Source organism: Castor canadensis, chromosome 8 (genome assembly GCF_047511655.1).
Source record: "Castor canadensis chromosome 8, mCasCan1.hap1v2, whole genome shotgun sequence".
In the NCBI taxonomy this organism is placed as follows: domain Eukaryota; kingdom Metazoa; phylum Chordata; class Mammalia; order Rodentia; family Castoridae; genus Castor; species Castor canadensis.
The window spans coordinates 30,082,686-30,107,643 of record NC_133393.1 but is presented as its reverse complement, the minus strand read 5'-3'; the positions used below and the strand labels follow the sequence as shown (position 1 = coordinate 30,107,643).

The 24,958-nt window shown below is 36.7% G+C and overlaps 1 protein-coding gene, 1 non-coding gene and 1 pseudogene across 4 annotated transcripts; 1 reads left to right on the top strand and 2 right to left on the bottom strand.

Moving 5' to 3' along the window:
- Positions 1–1,304: 1,304 nt before the first annotated feature.
- Positions 1,305–3,771, bottom strand: LOC141425681 (myosin regulatory light chain 12A pseudogene; annotated as a pseudogene).
- A 309-nt stretch (positions 3,772–4,080) lies between these two features.
- On the bottom strand, positions 4,081–23,749 carry Slc17a3 (solute carrier family 17 member 3). 3 transcript variants are annotated; one of them, XM_074082725.1, is made up of 13 exons: positions 23,605–23,749; positions 18,171–18,243; positions 17,197–17,408; positions 16,765–16,998; positions 16,593–16,680; positions 12,701–12,787; positions 8,588–8,706; positions 8,303–8,464; positions 7,890–8,019; positions 7,658–7,805; positions 7,281–7,371; positions 4,365–4,501; positions 4,081–4,282 (listed from the first exon to the last, which is right to left on the bottom strand). In XM_074082725.1, exons 2-12 carry the CDS (start codon positions 18,235–18,237, stop codon positions 4,367–4,369), a joined length of 1,473 nt encoding a protein of 490 aa, XP_073938826.1. In that variant the 5' UTR covers positions 18,238–18,243; positions 23,605–23,749; the 3' UTR covers positions 4,081–4,282; positions 4,365–4,366. The 3 variants fall into 3 exon arrangements, with proteins under 3 accessions (XP_073938826.1, XP_073938828.1, XP_073938827.1); XM_074082727.1 differs by having other exon boundaries at positions 17,197–17,353; positions 23,605–23,687; XM_074082726.1 differs by lacking the exon at positions 12,701–12,787.
- Positions 12,128–12,255, top strand: LOC141410592 (small nucleolar RNA SNORA42/SNORA80 family). Its single transcript, XR_012435431.1, has one exon. It is a non-coding gene; the product is annotated as a small nucleolar RNA SNORA42/SNORA80 family (small nucleolar RNA).
- Positions 23,750–24,958: the final 1,209 nt, after the last annotated feature.

The following is a 24,958-nucleotide window of genomic DNA, read 5'->3' as shown; positions in this document are numbered from 1 at the left end:
AAGAGTATTCATAAAACAAAGATGGATCCTGTTTGAAATGCTTTAATTTAGTTTAATAAATGTTGTAAACAGGCATTTTATGGAGAAATAAATAGACTTCCTTTCTTAAAGAGAAAACCACATTTCTGTTTTTATATTTTCTTTCTGTATGTTCAGGGAAAACTCCCACATCTGAATCCTTGCTGTGTCCTCCATGCCCTTGATCCACTCTTTGCCCTGCTCTTCTATATCTTCATGAGTTTATTTAATCCTCCATAGTATCCCTGGAATGGCCTCCTTCTCTTGTAGGTCTCTGTCCTTTGCCTTCCATCCTCATCTATTATATTGTTATCTTCCTTTCTCGACCAAACTTTATGAACATATTGCTCTTATTTGCTTTACTTTCTCATTCACTCACTGTCACAATCTATTTTCTGTTGCTATAATAAAATACCTGAGACTAATTAATTTATAAAGAATATAGCTTTATCTGGCTCTCAGTCTAGAAGTTGGGGAGTCCAAGAGCATGACGCTGGCATCTGTTGAAGGCCTTCTTGCTACATCATAACATGGTAGATGACATATGGCAATGGAGTAAGTTTATTAACTTGAGTCTTTTTTCTTCTCTCTCTCTGTCTCTTCCTGTCTGTCTGTCTATCTGTCTGTCTCTCCTATTGGGGACTGAACCAAGGACTTCACAAGTGCTAACTGAGCATGTGGTCCTCTCTCTTAAAACCGCTTTCTCTTCTTGTAAAGCCCCTAATGTCATCAGAAGTACCCCACCTTCATGACCACATCTAATTGTAATTGCTTCTTAAAGGCCCTACCTCTACATATCATTTACATATGAATTTGGGGGATTATACCACTTTTCTTTTTTATTTAAGTTTTAATTATGGTTCAGAAAAAATTGAGTAAATAACTTCTGCAAAAATATATTTACTCTGTGCGGACTATGGTGATGGGGGAGGGGACGATGGGACCACTGATAAATTAAATTACCCTATTTTCTAGTCTGAATATGACAAAAAGTCCCATTTCCAGTCTGATTATAAAAGTATATGGACCAAAAATGGCTGAGAATAAATACAAACAAGAAAGACAAAAGCTGTAAAGCTGAGAGCATGCAATAGGTTCTAAGAGAAAAAGCTTGGAAATACCCAAAGTGGCAAGGGATGTTTGGCTAGAATTTGAAATTCTTTCATTCTTTTTTTTGTTGTTGTTGTTTTATTATTCATATGTGCATACAAGGCTTGGGTCATTTCTCCCCCCTGCCCCCACCCCCTCCCTTACCACCCACTCCGCCCCCTCCCTCTTCCCCCCACCCCCTCAATACCCAGCAGAAACTATTTTGCCCTCATCTCTAATTTTGTTGAAGAGAGAGTATAAGCAATAATAGAAGGAACAAGGGTTTTTGCTGGTTGAGATAAGGATAGCTATACAGGGAGTTGACTCACATTAATTTCCTGTGCGTGTGTGTTACCTTCTAGGTTAATTCTTTTTGATCTCACCTTTTCTCTAGTTCCTGGTCCCCTTTTCCTATTGGCCTCAGTTGCTTTTAAGGTACCTGCTTTAGTTTCTCTGCGTTAAGGGCAACAAATGCTAGCTAATTTTTTAGGTGTCTTACTTATCCTCACCTCTCCCTTGTGTGCTCTCGCTTTTATCATGTGCTCAAAGTCCAATCCTCTTGTTGTGTTTGCCTTGATCTAATGTCCACATATGAGGGAGAACATATGATTTTGGTCTTTTGGGCCAGGCTAACCTCACTCAGAATGATGTTCTCCAATTCCATCCATTTCGTTCTGCTTCATGGCTGCATAAAATTCCATTGTGTATAGATACCACATTTTCTTAATCCATTCATCAGTAGTGGGGCATCTTGGCTGTTTCCATAATTTGGCTATTGTGAATAGTGCCGCAATAAACATGGGTATGCAGGTGCCTCTGGAGTAACCTGTGTCACAATCTTTTGGGTATATCCCCAAGAGTGGTATTCATCTTTGTCTTTTGCTCTGTGTTTAAGGATGAGTGAATCCAACGTCAATGAAATTTCCTTTCTTGTCAACAGGGGCTTCCTATAGAGCTCATCCACCTCCTCAACTGTAACCTGATTGCCCATGGTTGTCAGCATCTCTCTCAGGTAGTCCTTCTGAATGGTGCCAGTTGCTTCTTCATCAAAGCAAGCAAAAGGATTTCTAATGATATCTTTTGGATCCATGCCATTTAACTTCTCACCACACATGGTGAGGAACATAGTGAAATTGATGGGGTCTGGAGCCTTATTTATCATGGCATCCAGATATTCACCAGTTGGATTTTTTCCCAAGTGAGGCAAGCATATCATGAAAATCTTCCTTGTCAATGAAATCATCTCTGTTCCAGTCAATCATATTGAAGGCCTCTTTGAACTCCTGAATCTATAACTAGCCAAACATAGCAAACACATTGGATGGTTGGGATCTAAGAACGCTTCCTGGTGGTCTTGGTCTTTGCTCTTTTTTTTTTCTCAACATGGTGATGGTTAAATGCCTTCACAGCCACAAGAATGTGAGCACTTTATTGAACTCTTTGGTACCACTGTCAACACCACTAAAAATCACCAGATGTCAGAACACTTTCTATCTGGTCTCCTGGATTAGACTCCTTCCCTCCTCTCTTAAGCATCTATCCAGCTAAATTCCATGATCTTCAAATTCTACCTCATAAACATTTTTTGTCTCTCTCTTCTTCATCCCAGTTGTCCCTGCCCTAATTCAATCCTTATCACTGGGCTGATGGTCATTTAACTAGTCTTCCTGATTCTGGAATTATACCAGAGTGTTCTTTCTAAGGAGAACATCTGTCCATGTAACTATTGCTGTGATCCCTACTTTATTGCTTATGAGATACCCCTCAACCTCCCTTACATGGTTCATGAGATCTGCATGCACTGGCCATGTCCATGTCCCTAACCTCATCTTCTGTACTTTCCTAACTGATCATGCATACAGATAACTCCCTTCAGTATCCCATTCTGTTTTTGGTTTTAAGCTTTTGTACAAGGTGGAATTCAGGATGGGAAATTTTATGATAACACTCTCCACTAAACATTTAACTTGGGAATTACTTGCTAGAGAAGATCTCCTCTTTGCTTTTCAGCTTGGGATTGAAATCCTTCCTCTGGTCTCACATAAGAACATCCTGAATGTCCCTCTATTATTGTAATTAAGACATTGCACAATCTGTTATTGTGTCTGTCCTCCTCATTAGACTGTGTCAAACTTATTCCAGTGCCCCAAGAGCCCAGATCTGGAGCCACAGCAAGATCACAATAATTGTTGTGATTGATCAAGTTTGACTGTCTATATTCTTTCCCTAATTTTCACCCAGAACTATTGTCTGTCACATTGCCTCTGGTGGCTGTTATAGGCAGTGGAGATCAACATGAAGAACATTCTACAACATGATCCTGGAGCTCTGACCATGTTTTGACTCACTGATACCTACAAATTATCACTGTGCGAACACTGATCTACTTTGTATTTTGAGCATAGGATATGATTTAGCTACTTGATATAGTTGTATTCCAGAGGAGAAACATTACAGGTTCACATGGGTTAATTTGAGGACAGTGTTAAAAGAGTCAGTGCACAGGAACAGGAATGTAGCAGAGAAACAAGAGAACACCAGAAATAGCAAAATAAAGTGGAAAACTTCCAGAATGGACAGGGAAAGAAAGTAACCAGTAATTTGGAGAGGCTGCCCACCCGGGCTATGAGCAGAGCTAAGTACTCCTGGTCTTCACTTTCCAGTCTCCATTCAAAATCCAATAGAAGTCAATGGACAAGGGAAGATGGGATGTAATCCATGCAGCTAACCCTCTTTGGACCTGAACAGAATGGAGAAGAATGGAGCACACACGAACAGGAGCACATGGACAATGACCAACAAAATGAATAGAAATTAACATTCATTTTCACAAATAGGAAAAACAATTGCCCTAGCAAAGTTGTTGGCCTGGACTAAGGATTTTAAAGCATTGTTTCTTATATCCAGAACCAGTGAAACTAACACATTGGTTCCCACACAACAACTCCTCTTAATCAATCCAAAAGTGACAACTTTATTTTTTGCTATCATCTTACTTGAAGTTTTATTCATTGTATATTACCTCAAAAGAAGTCTGAATAACAGGAAAAAAAAATTGGTCTTATTTTTATAAGAGTCACAGCAAACACAATTTCCTTATATTGTATTTTCATCACTGAAGTCTTCCTATTTATGAAATAAGGTGCATAATGACTTTTCCATCCAAGAGGAATAACTAAGAAAGGAAAATGACATGGAATTAAGAACTTTAAGCTGCTTCTATGGTCATAACTGTAAGTGTAATCATTATCCTTTACCTTCATAAGCGAGTGAGTTTCCTCTCTTTAGCCCAGTCTTGGACATCTGCTTTTCCAAATATGAGGTAGAAGATCAAACCCAATATGTTAATGGCAAACAACAAGAAAAAGATATTCTTCCACCCAAACTCAGGGTCCTGGGGACACAAAACACCAAACAAATATTACATCTTTCATCTTTTTTTCTATGAAACTTTATATTAATGGTTCAGATGACAATGTTCATTAGTGAACATTCCATATGAATTTCCATATGGAAATTTTTTTTGAAAGTGTCTTGGTAACTACATGGAGTAAAGAGTTTCCAATTACATTCAAAGTATTCTTAATAAACGGAATTCAGGAACCCTCATGAACAACTTACAGAACTCCATTTGTCACTATTATCAATGTGTCATACATTTTCTCTTGTGTATAACTATGCGTAACATAAACTATGTAAGAATTTCGAATATATTTCTTACATTGTGATGAAAAGATTATGGGCTTTGGCTCTTAAGTTGATACAGGAAAGAGTAGGAAATACTCTGGAGTTAGTAGGTATAGGTAAGAACTTTCTCAATGAAACCCCAGCAGCACAGCAACTAAGAGATAGCATAGATAAATGGGACCTCATAAAACTAAAAAGCTTCTGTTCATCAAAAGAAATGATCTCTAAACTGAAGAGAACACCCACAGAGTGGGAGAAAATATTTGCCAGCTACACATCAGACAAAGGACTGATAACCAGAATATATAGGGAACTTAAAAAACTAAATTCTCCCAAAACTAATGAACCAATAAAGAAATGGGCACGTGAACTAAACAGAACTTTCTCAAAAGAAGAAATTCAAATGGCCAGAAAACACATGAAAAAATGCTCACCATCTCTAGCAATAAGGAAATGCAAGTTAAAACCACGCTAAGATTCCACCTCACCCCTGTTAGAATAGCCATCATCAGCAACACCACCAACAACAGGTGTTGGTGAGGATGAGGGGAAAAAGGAACCCTCTTACACTGTTGGTGGGAATGTAGACTAGTACAACCGCTCTGGAAAAAAATTTGGAGGCTACTTAAAAAGCTAGACATGGATCTACCATTTGATCCAGCAATACCACTCTTGGGGATATACCCAAAAGACTGTGACACAGGTTACTGCAGAGGCACCTGCACACCCATGTTTATTGCAGCACTATTCACAATAGCCAAGTTATGGAAACAGCCAAGATGCCCCAGCACTGACGAATGGATTAAGAAAATGTGGTATCTATACACAATGGAATTCTATGCAGTCATAAAGAAGAATGAAATGTTATCATTCGCTGGTAAATGGATGGAATTGGAGAACATCATTCTGAGTGAGGTTAGCCTGGCCCAAAAGACCAAAAATCATATGTTCTCCCTCATATGTGGACATTAGATCAAGGGCAAACACAACAAGGGGATTGGACTCTGAGCACATGATAAAAGCAAGAGCACACAAGGAAGGGGTGAGGATAGGTAAGACACCTAAAAAACTAGCTAGCATTTGTTGCCCTTAACACAGAGAAACTAAAGCAGATACCTTAAAGCAACTGAGGCCAATAGGAAAAGGGGACCAGGAACTAGAGAAAAGGTGATATCAAAAAGAATTAACCTAGAAGGTAACACACACGCACAGGAAATTAATGTGAGTCAACTCCCTGTATAGCTATCCTTATCTCAACCAGCAAAAACTCTTGTTCCTTCCTATTATTGCTTATACTCTCTCTACAACAAAATTAGAGATGAGGGCAAAATAGTTTCTGCTGGGTATTGAGGGGGTGGAGGGGAGAGGGAGGGGGCGGAGTGGGTGGTAAGGGAGGGGGTGGGGGCAGGGGGGAGAAATGAACCAAGCCTTGTATGCACATATGAATAATAAAAGAAAAATGAAAAAAAAGAAAGAAAGAAAAAAAAAAGATTATGGGCTTTGGAACTAGACCAATCTAAGTTAAAAAAAAAAGTGATCTTGGTATGGTGGTGCGCCTCTGTAATCTCAGCTACTAAGAAGGCAAAGATCAGGAGAATAATAGTTGGAGGTCAACCTGGGCAAAAAGCTAGTGAGACCTCCCATATTAACCAAGTCTGGCACGGCACTATACAACTGTAATATCAGATTCAGGGAGGCATAGGTAGTAAAATCACAATATGAGGCTGGTCCCAGGCCAAAAAAAAAGAAGAAGAAATGCAAGACTCTAACTGAAAAGTAAAAAAGAGGTGGAGGAGTGGCTCAAGTGGTAGAGCACCTGCCTAGGAAGCATAAAGCCCTGAGTTCAAACTCTAGTATCATCAATCAATCAATCAATCAATCAATCGATAATTAAATATGTGATTGTACATCTTCCCAGTAGACTTATTCTACCAGACTTTTAGGAAACGAGGGTAATAATACTCAATTTTCACAATATATAATTGAATGAGATTACTGCCTATGAAATACCTATCCTAATGCCAGCCTGTGTCAGATACTGGAAAAAAATGTTTGCTTCCATTGTTCCTTTTTTTTCTCACGGTTATCCAAATGAAAATTCAAAGAGTTGAGGTGACATGGCAGGGTGGCACTGAATCACTATCCCAAGACACCCTTGTTGATATGGTTGTGTGATCTCAGTTTCAAGGGTGAAACAGTGTTAGTTCTTTGGTTCCAGAATGAACCATGGTTGAGGTCACCAAAGAAACTGTTCTATGTTTCTCTTTACCAGGTTCATCTTCATGTCAATTTCACAATTTAATTATACTTTTCAATCTTTGAAAATAGTCTTTATGTTATCACTTTTTTTTTTTTGGCAGTATTCAGGGTTTCAGTTTAGTGGGCAGGCTCTTTACCACTTGAGTCACTCCACCAGCCTGATGATATGTTTCATAAACGGGCTTGGGAGAGTATTTTAAGAGTCTTTCCTGAAATGAAAACGCTACCTGATTGAGAAGAAATCCACTCACAGTGGGTACCAGCACAGCTGCTATAGGTGCAAATCCTCTTGAGGCACCCAGGAGAACATCAGAATATCTGTGGGTGACAGGAATGTTTCAAGCTAAATCCAGAGGTATTTGACAGAATTGTTCAGCTCTCCTCTGTGCAGGAATCCATCATACAATTATATCAAAAAGACTTGTGCTTTATATATTCAACAAGAAGTACTAAAACCAATCAAGACTTGTCTCCTCGGCATACCACAGGTCCATCTAGTGTCCTTGCCTATGATTTACTGTTTTCCAAGCTTGGGTCTGTCCAAAATCTACAGTCTAACTCTTTTTCACAAAATGTGAAACTAAGAGTGCAGAAAGAGTCCTACCTTGGAGCAATATCTAAGGCATTGATATAGACCCCTGCCTGAGGTAATGGGCATAGTCCACACGAAATCGTCAGAAATGTAATTGTTGTGACATAGCTGGAGTTGAGGTAAGGCAAGGCCGCCAGGAGGACAGAAGGGGGAAGAGTTCCTAGGGAATGGGAAACAGACAAATTAAAGATTGAGGTATATTCTTTGGCTGTTGAATTATCCAACCCTTAGGCCTCATTCTTACCTAAAATTGTGACGACTTTCCTCACTGTGACAAGTCTAAAATTCTTGACCAGAAGGAAATCTGCCACCTTCCCTGTTAGGATACCAATGACCCAGGACACAAGAAAAGGAAGAGAAGACAGGAGCCCATTCTGAGGGGAGAAAATTGAGTAAATCACCTTAACCAAGGTAGTGAGACTACAACTTTTAATGATAAATCACAAATAATCATATTGACATTCTGAAAACATTCTTCCTTAGGGAAATCAGTAACCTCTTCAGTCATACTCTCAGAAAAGCTACTGGCATGAGTATTAAACATTTGATTATTTTTGGTAATAGGAGATAATATCGTCTATTTAGAATGATTTGTGAAGGGAGAATAATTGATGTGTCATGCAAACAGGAGAAAGGAATGAAGTGAAATATACTTACATCTCTGATGTTAACTTTGAACACAAAACTGATGTAAGTTGGTGTGTACATAAGAAAGGTGTTAATTAACCATTGATGGCTGAAACTGCAAAGGCATATAGACCAAAGGGGTAGAGAGCTGAGCATAGCTTTGATGGGTAGTGACTGCTTTTCTGAACTGACCTGAAAGTAAATTTATAGGTCAAAACAGGAAGATCTGAGTGATGCGCAAGCATTCTTAGTTATCCTTAGAAATCCAGAAGCTGACACAAGATCTTAGGAGAGGTTTGGAGTCCTTATGTTTACCTGTTGATCCAAAGAGGATATGATGTATTCTTTTTCTGAGGTGCTTATCCATGGGTGAGAGCCAGGGTCATCATAAACCACAACACACCAGAGAAGGCAGCAAACACAGCCAATGCCTCCTGCAAGCAGAAGGTAAACTGATGAGTGAGCTCATTCTACTTTTGGAGTGAATTTCTTTTAAGTTGGGGTGTTTTCTTGGTGTAGGTCCTGGGGAAAACTCTTGCTCATTATATCACCTCTCCATTTCTCAAACAATGTGACTATCATATCTTTCTAGTACCCATTTCTTTACATTTCTTGTTTATTTGTTGTGTAAAAATCACAGACCTTAGGAATGATATCACACTTGGTGTCAATCTATTTAATATTAGCCATTTTAATGGGTTTGTGGAGGTATCTCATTGTGGCTTTTATTTGCATGTTCTCAGTGACTAAGGATATTGAATTGAGCATCTTATCATCTGACTGTTTTCCTCTTTTATATCTTCTTTGGTGAAGTGATTTTGCCCATTTTTAGTTGGGGGTTTTGCGTTCTTATTATTGAGTTTTGAGAATTATTAACATTTTCTGAATAAATGTCCTTATTACATGTGTTTTGCAAATATCTTTTTGAATCTGTTTGCCTTTTCATTATCTTAACAATATATTTGAAGAGGAGACAATGTTTAACTTTTATGAATTCCAATTTACTAGTTTATGGATCATATTTGTGAAATCTTTAGCTAGTTAAAGAACAAGATTTTCTCCTATGCTTTCTTCTAGAACTATAATCATTTTAGGTAGGTCACATTTTTGTATGTGATGCAAAATATGAATCAAAATTCTTTTTTTGCATATTGATATCCAATTTTTAATCACAATCTGTTAAAAAGGTTATCTTTTCTCCAACAATTGCACCTTTGCAAATATTAGTTAATCTTATATGTATGGGTTTATTTATGACTCTATTCTGTTTCATTGATCCAGTTGTGTTTATTAATGCCAAAATCACACTGTCTTGATGATTATCACTTTATAATAAGTCTTGACACCAGGCAATGCTAGTCCTATAATTGTAATTTATTTTCAAAGTTGTTTGGCTATTCTAGAATCTTTACATTTCCATGAAAATTGAGTTTTCAGTGCATAGTTTTTTCACATCTTCTGTCAGATTTATCCCTTCATTGCAATTTTTGATGCTATTGAAAATGGTACTGCTAACTTTAAATTTCAAATTATTTCATCTTTTGGATGTCTAAAAACATCTTTGTTTTGGGAAAAGAAATTTTCACTGGGTCTAGAATTCTAGATTGATATTTCCTTTTTTTTTCTTGTAGTGATTTAAAGATGTTCCACTGCCTTCTTGCTTGCATTGCTTCTGACAGGAAAATTGTATTCATCTTTCTCTTTTTGTTTCTCTGTACATAACATGTCTTTTAGCTTCTGCTAATTTAGAATTTTCTCTTTGCCACTGGTTTTCAGTCATTTGATTATGATGTATTTTGATGTAATTTTCTTCATCTCTCTTGTAGCTCAAGTTTCATTGGCCTTCTTGGAGCTGTAAGTTGATAGTTTTTCATAAAAATACTTTTGAGTTTCATTTGGAAAATAGTTAAATTGTATGAAAACAGTTTGATCCTTGCCCTCATCATTTGTTAGAGGGATCCATAGCAGTGCTCCCTCTATGGCTAATAATGTCCCACTACTGAGGAAGGCATTTGTGAGTTTTCTACCCAATAGCCTATGGATTATGAAGTTTTCTGTCTGTCTTGCGGAAATAAGCACTAGCCCTGATTCTCTGTGAGTACTGGGCACTGTGTGCTCTCTAATTTGTACCAGTGAATCTTTTCCACCTGGCCTTAGACATTTTCTTCATATTCATATCTGATCAGAACTCTGTTGAGTACTCAAAAGGGGGCTTTTTGCATGTAACTGGGGTTTTCTTTGTGTTCAGGTGTTTCACTTTAGGTACCCCATCATATGAATTCTACCTCTTACTGTCTCAACTCAGCTCTGTTTCATGAGATTTTCTGCTAGGCTTTGCCTTAAATTCTCTTTGGCTCTGCTGTGACCCAGAACTCATCTCTCATAGGTTTTACTATTTGTTGACAGTTGTTTCATACACTGTGCCTGCTTTTTTCTTTCCAATTGTTTCAGGCCAGTGGGACTATCTGGTGCTTCTTACTATATATTAGGTGGATGTGGACACTCGATACAGTTTTATGTTTGCAGTAAGCTTCATTTTTGCCGCTCAATCACAATGATTCTTTTATATTAAGCTTGCCTTGCATTTCTAAGTATAAATTCCCCTACTTATGATACATTGTTCTCGCTATATATTGACAGATTTTAATTTGGTATCTTTTCAGGATGTTTGTGTTTAAGTTCATAACAGATATCAATCTGTAGTTTTTCTTTTTTGAAATATCTTTGATTTTGCTATCAAAATAATTCCAGCCTCATAATATGAGTCATGAAGTATTTTCTTATATTTTTAGAAAGAATACATATAGAATTAGTATCATTTCTTACTTACATCTCTGGTAAATTTTTCCAGTGAAATCATGTTGAGGTAGGAGTTTTCTTTGTTGGAAAGCTTTGAACTACAAAATGAATTTCTTAACATGCACAGACTCTCCAGATTTTGTCTTCCTTCTTAAATGACTTCTATTACTTTGTGTCTGTCAATTAATTTGTTCATTTTTATCAACATGATCAAATTTATGGGCTTATGATACAGTGTTTCATAATAGCTCCTTACTATGGTTTTTAGTATTTCAGGGCCTATATTAAGGAGGCCTTTTTCATTCTCAATATTGGTTATTTGTTTCTTCTCCTTCCTTTCTCTAAGGTCTCTACCCAAAGATATGTCAATGATATTGAAAAATCAGTTTTTAATTTTACTGAATATTTCACTATCTTTTCTGCTTAAATCTATTAATTTCTGCTCTTATTTTTGTTAATTCCTTCCTTCTGCTTGATTTGGATTCAATAAGCTTTTCTTTTTCTAGTTCTTAAGAGATAAGCTTAGATTATTAACTTGAGACATTATGTCTTTTCTAATATAAGCACTTAATGTTAAAACTGTCTAAGCATTGTTTTAGTTGCATCCCACAAGTTTTGATATAATGATTTTCATTTTCACTCAATTCAAATTAAATTTTATCTTATTTCTTTTTTTTTAATCCATTGGAAATATGTTGCTTAATTTTTAAGTATATGTGGCATTTCCAGAGATCTTTCTGTTAATGACTTCTAGTTTAATTCCATTACATTCAAAGAACACACTTTATATAATTTTTAATTTGTAAAATTTTATTTTTAATGGATCATAGACGGTCTATCTTGATAAATGTTTGAAGCACACTCAAAAGAGTATTCTACTGTTATTGAATGAAGTATACTTTATCTATTGAAGGTATCCTTTTATTCTATTGATTTTTGAGAGATGAATTTTGAGGTCTCAACATCTAATTGTGACTTTGTTTCTCCAAGCTGTTCAATCAATTTTTGTGTTATATATTTTGAAGCTTTGTTATTAGGTGCATATGCATTTAAGAAGTTTGGATTTATGGCAGCCCCTTTCCCCTGCACCTCTTACAGTGTCCCATGCCAGAGCCAACTGTGACTCCCAACCATTGCCTGGCTTCTGCCTAAAGGCTGATGGCACCAAAGTGGGTTGCACAGAGGAAAAAAAGACAAAAAGGGAGAGGGGACAAAAAATTGTTTTTGTTTTTTTTTTTTGGTGAATTGGAAATATTCCTTGTTCTGAAGTCATCTTTGTCTGATATTAATATTTCCAGCCAGTTTTCTCTTGGTTGGTATTTTCATAGTTCCCTGAACCCTACAGGGTCTCAAGAACCAATAAGAATTCATCTCTGCCCTCAAGGAATTCATTATCTAGAAGAAAAGGCAGAAGAGTAGCAAATTAAGTGCAGGCTGATAAGAGATTTGAAAGTAGAATTTAGAGCTACTGAAGTGGAATCTGTGAATGGAGCAGTTGTTACTCAATTTTTAGTAGTCAAGCTACAGTCTCTAGGGCAAATGTGGCGGTTACCAAAAATCATTCTTTTGGTATTTAGTGTTTTTGCTTCCTAAATGTGAACACCTGGGAACTAGGAGACACTGGCTTACCAAAGATATAGAAGACAAATGGCCACCCAAGGGCTTGACTAATGAGGCCACCCATGAGGGTGACAAGGAAGGCTCCCAGTATCATTCCTGCAATGACACAGAAAGTAAACTGTGGGACTTTGAACTATCACCTGACAAATAAGTACAGACTAATGGATGAACATAGAGCAGAATCACCAAAGTATAAAAAGACAAGCATATTGAAATATAAAACTTCAGATTTTTGATTTAGTTCTTATAGTCTTCTAAGAGGCCATTTTTTGAAAGTTCCCCAGTAACAATGTAGGCTACTGTCATTTTCTCTCATGCTGTTTTAATTACGCAAAGTTATAGGTGCATATTATGAAAGTAAACCACTGTGAAGAGTAAAAATTCCTCTCACATGTCTTATGAATCCATCTCACTCATTTCTCTAAAGACAATCATTAGTAATAATTTATTGCATGCTATATAATTGCCTACCTTTTCCTCTCTGTGTCCTCTTTTACAACTTTTTAAAAATTCCTAGGCTATTGCAGTTTTTATTTTCCAGATGAATGTTAACATAAACTTGTCAAATTCTATATATATGTTTGGGAGTTGTTATTTCAATAAGCAAAATTGTAGTATCTCTATTATTTTGTGACATTCATTTTTCATTTAATAATTGTCTTTATAAGTCTTTCCATATCCCTATAGGTTTTATTTAGTTCTGAACATAGACATAATTGCTTGTTTCTGAACATAACCATAATTTTTTATGGTAGACTATCAGAAGTGTACTTGCTAGCTCAAAACCTATGCTTATTTTAAATTTTGGTATATACTGCCAAATTACCTTACCAAAAGACTATATGAAATTAAATTGTCAATAAATATTGCTCCCTCCCTCACACCCATGAAAACATCTAATATCCTAGAAGTTTTGAAAAGCTTTTTCCAGAGTAGAAAAAGAATATTTCACTTTAATTTTCATTTCTGTAGTGAAATTGAATATTTTTCCTTTGTTTAATTATCTTTATTTTGTCAGTGAACTCTTTTTTTTCCTGTCTTTTCTTTTCACTTGATTAACTTTGCCTTAATTTGCAGAGTGTTTTTGTATTGTGAATAATCCTCTGTCTGGCAGGCTGGCAGCAATTCTCCCACCTTTCACTTTACTTATATTGGGTTTGTAATCAGCAGTTGTATTTATGGAGTCAGATCTATGAATGTCCTCTAAAATGGCTTCTACATTTAGTCTTTTGCTTTGAAGAAGTTTACTACCCTAAAGTGTAAATAGTGATTGCTTATGTTTTCCTTCTCTTGTAGCCATGTCTTTATTTAAGCATATTGCTTCCATTATTTCTTTTAAGTACTAGGAATCAAATTCACACTCGAGGAAGTACACATACGGAAAAGTGCCTATTTCTTCCTAATTCTGCATTTAGTGACTTCACATGTGTATCTTGAAATTGATAATGGTAGGGCTGTTTAGAACACAGAAATTGATAAATACTTTAAAACTGCCTCCAAGCCCGCCCTGCCCTGAGAGTCTGTTCACCAGCACAGTACTACTGAGTTAACATTTGTGGGGGCCTAATTCAGTCACCCACTGGACATTCCCATTCTGTCCCCATGTGCTTAAGAACCCATAGCAATTATCAAGTTCTTTAGTAAACTAAGCTGTGGCCAGCTCTTGGTGTCATTGGTCCAGGATGCCTCTACCTTTTTTTTTTTTCCGGTGGTACTGGTGTCAGAACTCAGGTCCTGGCATTTGCTAGGCAAGTACTCTGTCACTTGAGCCACAACTCCAGCCCTTTTTCCTTTCATTATTTTTTGAATAAGGTCATAAGTTCATACATTTACTTCCCAGGCAAACTGAACTGCAATCCTCCTATTTACTCTTCCTGCACTGCCGGGATGACAGGCACACCACCATGCTTAGCTTTTATTGATTGAGATAGGGTCTTGTGAATTTTTTGTCCAGGCTAGCTCAAACTGTCATCCTCCTGATATGTTGCCCGAGTAGCTAGAATTACATGGATAAGCCATTATGCCTAGTCTGTGGACACTTTTGTTGGAATCCCAACTCTGATTCTCATAACCATACTGTCAGTGGGAAAGCAAGGGTAGCAGGTCAAGTGGCTCTTCTACCTGCGGTCCTTGTACCTTATCATACACAGTTTAATATATCTCATTTCCTTTTTCTTTCTTTTCACTGTATTTTAAATTAATTTTAAAAATCATATAATTATAACACCTTATTTGGCCTGAGAGACTATCTTTTCCATGATCTCTGGGAGAGCTGCCTGGTGTACAGTGTAGGTAAGGCCAACAAGACATGAAGGTAATTTCTCTTGTGATAGACATGCTTTATTCATTCAACAGCTATGTTTCTAAGACTTATCTATGTTACTTCATGCAGCTACAGTTTCTTCATTTTCACTGCTGAATGATGCCATATAATTTTTTATTAAAGTTGTTTGTCTCCTCCCCCTATCACCTATTAGCCTTACCTACAAGCCACCAGTTCTGTTTGGTCTTCTTAGCTCTCCACTATTAAGTTCTTTGAGTGACTGCAAAGTTTCCTACCTAGATATGTGTTTGTAGTCCCCCTTAAGGAAAGAGGCAGTATATTTTGTTCTAGAGGCTGGCAGTGTGTGTTCCGTTCCACTCTGCGAAGGTGACTTTCTGAATAGTCTTTCTACAACTTTAAGGGCTGAATGATCCTGTCTTCCAGTGTAGCCTACTAAGGAGCCCCAGCATCACTGAAAATGGAAATTTCCATATGATCTACTGAGACAAGCAGGGAGGTTCAGCCCACTCTGCCTGCAGGTGAATTTCTCCAGTGACTTTTTGCTGAGCACCCTCACACAATCATGGGCTCCATGCTTTGTGAATCAGGTCCTGGAGTCCAGAAAAGATCAACTTCCTACAACCATTCAAATAGTTCCACAACAGCAGCAAGGTAGCCTCTGAAACTGGCAGCCTTACAGGTTCCTGAGATTTATCTAGATATTATCAGCTTACCTATTATGGTTTTTCAATTCCTATATCATAGTGAGTGAGAGCAAAAAGTTACCACTTCTGTAAAGGTCCCTGTTCTCATTCCAAGTCCTTTAACTTTTCTTTCATGCTTTCCATCCCCTGGTTTTCTTGTGTTCTGGGATAATCCCACATGTGAGAACTGAAGTGAATTTCCTTTGTCCAGATGGAACCCTTCCTTCCACTGTTAGTGAATGTAAACTCTGATAATAGAGATTAACCTTGTGGGGTTGTGACATGATTTTGCTGGGTTTGCTAATGAAAGCTATGTGTGTAGCTTATCTTTTGAATCTTAAAGAGTTCTTGGCCCTCCTTGAGTAAATTGTCTGGAGTTTTTCCCTTATTCCCCAGCACTTACTTTAGTAATGTTCCTTTTGTTAACAACATATTCTCAATTTTCTACTTTTCCCTGGTATAACTTAGGCTTCTTCCTCCAGAATGTTCATTTTGGGCACAGTGTGCTGACAGATCATTATCAGAAAGAAGTCCTCAGGACAATTTAGAACAATTCCAAAAAAAAATGTTAAGTTGGGCCCATACCTTACACTGAATATTGAACTCCAGTGTTTTAGTCTGAAATTAGCATATAAAAATGAAAGCATACAAGTTCAAGAAAAACCTTGCCATCTATGACTCAAAATCCAGATGCCATAAAAGAAAAAAGAATGATCAATTTAACTATATAAATGTCATTAATCACTCTATAAACAAAATCATGCCACAAAAATGATAGCCTAGGGAAAATGTCTAAAAGTCAAATCACAAATTTATATAAACATTTCATTAAAGTTGAACAGAAGATGAAGAACTGTGCAAAAGAAAAATTGTCAAAGAACCCAGGAGGAGAATGTTGAATAGGAGTATAGCCATTTGGGTTACATGCTTTTACCTGATAAAGCAATGCTGCATAGACTGCTTCGTTCATGTGGAGGAGCCCATCTTTGCCAAACTGCAAGCTGACCCCCATATCCTACACCCTGAAATGAAAATAATTAGGAATTTTGATATATGGTGCCATGTAGAAATTCATATCCAGCTCAGATTCGTAAAATATCAAGTACCTGGCTTAGGCCCTGGACTATTCGAGTTGCAATGAGTAAACCAAGTCCAAGGTTAGCGGCCACAGGAATGCACAACGTGAGAAGTGAAGATACAAACAAAGCAACACCAACCACTCTCTTTGTTCCCAATCTCCCAGCCAGGTATCCACCAGGAAACTGTGTCAGCAACATGCCATATTGGATGGAACTGAAGATGATGCCTTGGATTTGAGGACTCCAGTTATACACAGGGGCCTTAGAGAAGCAGAAAATGCTGCAGTAAACCAAATGCAGAAAGGTTCTTACCTACTCAAGAAGCCTCTTTAGATCTTTCACTTGCTTTCAAATCAGTGTTCTCTCAATAGAAATTTTTAAACATATAAGCTCTAGAAAAATAAATGTCCAAATAAACTGCAAAGATAAGAGCACAAATTTAAATCTTGCATTGCTTACCCTTGCAGGAGGATTCTTCGGGGCTTTATCTGGGTCATCAAATAAGTCAGCAGATAGTCCCTCAGCTGATCTATTGAGCTGGGATTGATGGTCTGTGCTGTTGACCATGACAACCATGGTGATGTTTATGATAGTATTTTGTGCCATCAGGGTTAAGCTGCAGAAATGTGCGATGAGGGCTATTCCATAGCGAATGGAACATAAGCTTGGAACTAGAAATATGACAACACATTACATGCTTTCCTTATTGGGCCAAGATTGGGTTTTTTTTCTTAATAAGAGGCTATGCAGACATTTACTGCAGACATCAGTAAACAAAACAAAACCTAAATGTACAACCACAGGAGGATTTCCAGTAAATAATATTTTAACAATTGGGCATATTGGAATAAAATATGTATCTCTTAGGAGAAAGATTTTTTTATGTCATAAAGCAATATAGAAAAGTATGTGTTAGCAAGCTAAAAAATATACAACATAATATATATATAGTAAATGCCTATCAAATTAATGCAATAAAAACAAATTATTGTAGTTGAATTAAGCTTATGAGAATCATTTCTTGATTTTGGATGTTTCTGTAATTAGTTTTTCTTAGTTTACTTAAGCAATAAAATTATGTTTATAATATTACATGCAAATATTTCAAGAAGAAAACACAATACTATGCATAGACAACTTTGTTAGCTATTATCAAGAGCATAATGAATATAGGTGAAGATTAGAAAGTATAAAAAAAACTACCTTTAGAATAATTGTATTTATTTATTTTATATAGTTGCAAAATGTACATTAATATTATTGGATTTTAAAAGAACTAAAAAACTTAAAAGTGATTTAAAAAATCATTACTTCGTATTACTGGATTGCAGAAAAAAATCCTCTATAAAATCTCAAAAACCAAGCAGATAAATCAGAGTTTACTTTCCTGGAAATGAGCTTCTCATCTCCTTGAATATCTTGGGAATACTCACTCTTCCTTGCTGTGGGACTCAACTCTGTCATTGTGGCCATTGTGTTTCTTCTTTCCTGGTGGCTCATTTTCACCTACAAGAAGTATGTAATTCCAGTGTCAAAAAGAGGAAGAGACTCCTTTGAAACATTTAGAGACTCTTTTCTTTAATTAGAGTACACAGAGACTCATTACCATATCTTGGCTCATCACAACAGGTGTTTTGCAGCTAAGATTTGGAGCTGCTTGTTATAGAGGATTTAGAGTGTTCACTGTATGCCAGTTTAAGAACCATGGCTATGGAGCTAGTCATTCTCAAGTTCAAATACATACTTTACCAAGTGCCACCAGCAGCAAATTTGAGTGCTCATTTTTCCATATGTTACTAACAAAAACCAGTTCCTCAGAATGTCATTGTAAAGCTTAAATAGATCGCTTATTCCAAGTAAAGCACCAGGCAAAGAGTGGAAGTTGTATAAATTATTGTTATCACTGGAGCTAAAACGGAAATGGGTTATGTCAGAACCATGCTTCTTGGGAATCCTGGCTTCTGTCCTTAATGACTCCCACATTGCTTCCCATTTGATGCACCATGAGTGCAATAATGTGTGTGTCACTGATAATTGGGGACCAAGTTTGCATGATGACATGATACAACTCAAATCTCATATTTTTTTGGTTACAGGTTGATGATGCATCTGTAGAGTTATAGAAGTAATTAACAGATCTTGATGTTTCTGCATATAAAAGAATTTTAAAAGGTCATTATTACTGCATAATATTAGGATCTTTAATGCCCAAGGAAATTGCCATGTGGTACTGTGCAAGAATTTAAGCACTGTATTCAGTGCTCAATTTATTAAATTTATGAATTTCCTAAAAAGTTTCAAAATATATAGTTTTTATGCCACTAGTGAACAAACTCATGGGCATACTATCCACCCAAAGTTTCCTTGTGTCCTTATGCAATATCTTCTAACAGTATCTTAAAGCTTCTCTCCCATTTGCCTTGCCCTCCCATTCCTGGGAAAGTTGAAAATAATTTGTGTTTCCAGAAATTTTATAGATATGGAATAACACAGTATGTACTCACTTTTCTCCTGGCTTCTTTCACTCAGCATAATTATTTTGAGATTCATCTATGTAATACACATTAATAGTTCATTCCTTTTTACTGAGTAATATCATCTTATTGTATGGTTATACTATAATTTGTTTCCATTTTATCTTTTGATGAAAAATTACATTTTTGTGGGTTTTGACCTGTACAAATAAAGCCCCTATGAACATTCATGTTTTAGGTTTTGTATAGACATGTACTTTAATTTCTTTTATATAAATACCTCGTAGTGGAATGTATGGATCATATAATAAGTATATGTTTAACTTTTTCAGAAAAATGGCAAATTTTTTCTAAGTGATTGAACCATTTACATTCTCACCAAAAATGTATGAAACTTCCATGTCCTCTAAATATTCATTAAGTTGGTATGGTCTGTCTTTTAAATTTTAAACATTCTAAAAGGCATGTAGTAATATTTCACTGTGGGTTTTAGTTGTACTTCTCTAATGAAGTTGAACATTTTTCTGACCCCAGAATTTTATTTATTTTTTATTTTGTCATGGATTTATTTGCTATCAATATATCTTCTCTAGGGAAATAGCTCCTAAATCTTGATGTTGAGCATTCTTATTCTATGGGTTGACCAGGAGAATGATGGAGGGAGTAAATTCAACTATGCTATACCATAAAACTTTTGTAAATGTCACCATGTATCCCAGTACAACAATAATATGACAATTCAAAAAATAGGCCTTTTGTTTCTAGGAAAATTGCTCTGATTCTATACTCAAGGACTGGGAGATATTTCACAAAAGACAATAAAGGCATATTCAACCAGTAGTGGTGCAACCTGGTTGTCTTGTGCAATGTGGTCCCACCAAACAGGAATATGTTATTTCCATGAACATTTTTCTCTCCTTTATAATGTCAATCTACATAACTGTGTATGAGAGACTTTAGTACCTCCCTACTATAGGGTTCTGCTTGGACAACAACATTCTAAGTGCCAGTTTTCTATGTTGAATCAACTTCAAGATTATCCCCAGTGCAAGTGAACTAAACAGAACTTTCTCAAAAGAAGAAATTCAAGTGGCCAAAAAACACATGAAAAAATGCTCACCATCTCTAGCAATAAAGGAAATGCAAATTAAAACCACACTAAGATTCCACCTCACCCCTGTTAGAATAGCCATCATTAGCAATACCACCAACAGCAGGTGTTGGCGAGGATGCGGGGAAAAAGGAACCCTCTTACACTGCTGGTGGGAAAGTAAACTAGTACAACCACTCTGGAAAAAAATTTGGAGGCTACTTAAAAAGCTAAACATTGATTTACCATTTGATCCAGCAATACCACTCTTGGGGATATACCCAAAAGACTGTGACACAGGTTACTCCAGAGGCACCTGCATACCCATGTTTATTGCAGCACTATTCACAATAGCCAAGATATGGAAACAGCCAAGATGCCTCACCACTGACAAATGGATTAAGAAAATGTGGTATCTATACACAGTGGAATTTTATGCAGCCATGAAGAAGAACGAAATGTTATCATTCGCTGGTAAGTGGATGGAATTGGAGAACATCATTCTGAGTGAAGTTAGCCTGGCCCAAAAGACCAAAAATTGTATGTTCTCCCTCATATGTGGACATTAGATCAAGGCAAACACAACAAGGGGATTGGACTTTGAGCACATGATAAAAGCAAGAGCACACAAGGGAGGGGTGAGGATAGGTAAGACACCTAAAAAATTAGCTAGCATTTGTTGCCCTTAACGCAGAGAAACTAAAGCAGATACCTTAAAAGCAACTGAGGCCAATAGGAAAAGGGGACCAGGAACTAGAGAAAAGGTGAGATCAAAAAGAATTAACCTAGAAGGTAACACACACGCACAGGAAATTAATGTGAGTCAACTCCCTGTATAGCTATCCTTATCTCAACCAGCAAAAACCCTTGTTCCTTCCTCTTATTGCTTATACTCTCTCTTGAACAAAATTAGAAATAAGGGCAAAATAGTTTCTGCTGGGTATTGGGGGGTAGGGGGGAGATGGAGGGGGCAGAGTGGGTGGTAAGGGAGGGGGTGGCAGCAAGGGGAAGAAATGAACCAAGCCTTGTATGCACATATGAATAATAAAATTAAAAAAATAAAAAAAAGATTATCCCCAGTTAAGTGGCAATGAATTTTTCCCAGAATTATCGTCTTTTCATATATCACCAGCCTCTATATTCATGTTCTTGGTTATATGCTAGAAAGACTGGATCATCAATGACTAGCCCAAAAAAAGAGTTACTTAGTGACCCCCTGATAATTGGCAGAGGATCCTCTATTTGGACCTATGACTACATGAAATAAACACTAATTTCTGTTTTGACAATGTTTAAATATCCTTTTTTATTTGTCAATTTCATTGGATTAAGAAATGCCTAGGAGATTAGTAAAGCACATATCTGGGTGAGTTACTTAGTGACCCCCTGATAATTGGCAGAGGATCCTCTATTTGGACCTATGACTACATGAAATAAACACTAATTTCTGTTTTGACAATGTTTAAATATCCTTTTTTATTTGTCAATTTCATTGGATTAAGAAATGCCTAGGAGATTAGTAAAGCACATATCTGGGTGTGTTTATGAGGGCATTTCCAAGATATTCACATGTAGGACAGCAACTGAGTGGGAAGATCCACCCTGAATGTGAGCAGCACTGCACCATAGGTGGGAGCCCAGACACAACAAATGTGGAAGAAGAAGCCAGGCAGTGAGTATAACTTAAATTCTATCTGAGCAAGTACATCTATTTCTGCTGTCATCACCAGTGAACATCAAATTCTAGCTTCTTCAGCCTTTCAACATGAACTCATACCAGTAACTCCCCAAGGCAGCTTCCAGGCCTTTAGCCTTGTACTGGGGCTGCATCATTGGTTCCTCTTGCTTTGATGCTCCCAACTACTTACACTGGGCAGCTATGGGTTCTCTGGTTCTCCAGCATATAGACAGCTATCTGATCATGTAAGCCAATCTAATAAGTATAATAAATATGTCTATCTATCTATATCTATCTATCTATCTATCTATCTATCTATCTATCTATCTATCTATATCTGATTCTGCTGGTTTTGTTTTTCTTCAGAACCCTGAATAACACACCTCCTGTTAAATAAGAAGTAGTTGTGATTGTGAAGTTGCTCTCATCTGACCCATGTCAGAGTAAATTGAAAACGTTTGTAATCTGGCAGGGAAAACAGAGGTAAAACTTAATGAACAAAACGTCATCCCTTAGCTGTTTGGGTCTGAGTTGACAAATAATGCCCACGTGATTGAATACTCCCAATTTTATCAGCCAATGTTAGAGATTGAAGACTTTGAGTTCCCTGAACTATTGATGTTGAAAAGTTCTTAGTTTTCATCTTACTAGTCTCTTCAGTAAGGGCTCTGTGTTACTTGACAGCTTTCTCAGCCAAGAAATTCAGTCATGTTTGGATGAGAGGATGGAAGACTTTTCATAGAAAAAAGATAAATGTAGGTCCTAAAATGAAAATGAGATGACCAAACACACACTTTCAGGAATTTTAAGTTATATCAGAAAGTAAATATATCAATAAATGAAGGAATGGCAGAACCTGAATTGAAATAAGGAAACAAAAGAGAGAAATGCAGGACAGCTCATACAGGAAGGCAATGGTCTACTCAAGGCAGGTCATCCGGGCCCCCAAAAGCTGATTATTAAATTTTTAGGAATTTTGCAAGACAATTTTTGAAAACAGCTATTAACAATTAAATTGTATGAATTTAGAATTCAGTAGATTATACTTTTAAAGTATTTAAAACATCACTTCATAATTATTTTACTGCAAGCTCTGTTCTTGAAGTCGTATCTCTTCCATCTGTATGGTGGGAATACTGTATAAAGGTATGGAATGGAGCACCTCTCCTCAACTCTGAAGTCAGTGATAGCATGTTAGTAGCTTCAAGTTGTTCATAACAGGGGCTTTAAGAAATGTCAAAGGCTACAAATTTGAACTGAATTTATTTATTTATTTACTTCCTGGACTTAAGAAATTATTAAACAATATTCATGTAAGAAACATATATGTGTATACATAGTAACAAATGATTTTTAGGCATGAAAATTCTAAAATGTTAGTTGGATTTCAGTTCTTATTGGCCTATCTTGCAATGATACAACCTCTCTTGCAAAGCATAGGCCCTCTTACTAAAATGACTGCTTCACACCCAACTCTGCATCTGCACAGCCACTGTGTTTACTTATCAGTGTAATCTTCAGCCTCCACAGATAAGTCAAGTCCCATGATTACCATGTGGAGCTTCCCATTTGTCACCTGATTTCTAAAGACATTTTTTGTATCAACATCAAGGTAAGTGACTTACCGACTTGGCGTCCAAGGTGTAAGGAAGGGCATTAGGTAAGACCCTGTGATCCCTCTGAGATTGTTCCCTTTTTAACTTCTTACCAGAAGATACTTGAAGATGTTTATAAACCCAGGGCTTGAATTGATAATCATTAATGAGAGACATCAAGCGAGAATGAAAGAGCTTCTTGCCAAGTGGCCTTTCAGGAACATTACAGAAATGCATGCCTTTGGACCATGGAATCCTTACCACCTTGGCAGCTCCTTCTTTTCTGCTGCTGGGAGCTTCTCAACCCTCCTCCTCCTGGGTTTCTCCTCAGAATCTCAAAGGCATCCTCTCATTCAGACACTGGCATGGATTTTTTTTGCTTGTTTTCTGTTTTCTCTAATGTCTTCAGTTCTGTTTTGAAAAGTTTAAAAGATTTTAAAAGATAGAGAGAAATTACAATTAAATATATAGTTTAGTATTTTTTGTGTCTTCCCCTTCTTCATTATTTTGAAGTTGAATTTGTTTCTTCTATGAAACATATGGATTATAACATTACACATGAACTTCATTGATTCTGTTGCTTTGCTTTTTCCCTTTTTTTCTTTCTCTTTTCCTAACCAAACCAAACCAAACCAAACCAAACCAAACCAAACTAAACTAAACCAAAATGGGTCTTGCATAAGTTTATCATAATTTCTCCACAGTTTTCTATTTTTACTACCTATATACATATTCACAACTATATAAAGTAGTGATTTGAATTATTTCACACAGGATATCATACAGTATGGACAATTCTACAACTCGGTTTTGAAAATAAGGGACATGAATTTGGAATGCCCACAAGGGCACAAGGGAGTTCCAGCTCTCTCATTATTCCTGGTTGACTCCTGATACTCACCCTGGAAGTTAAGAACATCCTCACTGCTCTCTAAACTTGGGTGTTTTTGAGCTTGTCCTTTTCTCATAGGTGAGGCAATGCCTCAGACTCTTAGATTTTGTAGTGTGTTAATTTCCAGCTCTCTGAATGCCTGGACTTGTAACCTAGACCTTTTCCCTATATGAGAATTGAAGTCAGTCTCCAGCTATGGAACATTAAATCTGGTTCTGAATTCTAATGTACTTTCCTGGCTTTAGCTGTTGCTCATTGGTTTGTCCTTTCTTAGTTTATGACCCCAAGATCTTTTGATTTTGACCTTGACTACTTATTGCGACAAAGTAAACCACCTCCCAATGTGGCTGAATAATGGGAGCCTGACAGACTATTGCCTAAGATCAATTCAGAGGAAGAGTCTGGGACTTGGGGAATTAGAGTTTTGCTGAACATTTATTATGCATCATCCTCATAATTCTTTAAATAAAATTTTATTATATTCTCTATAAG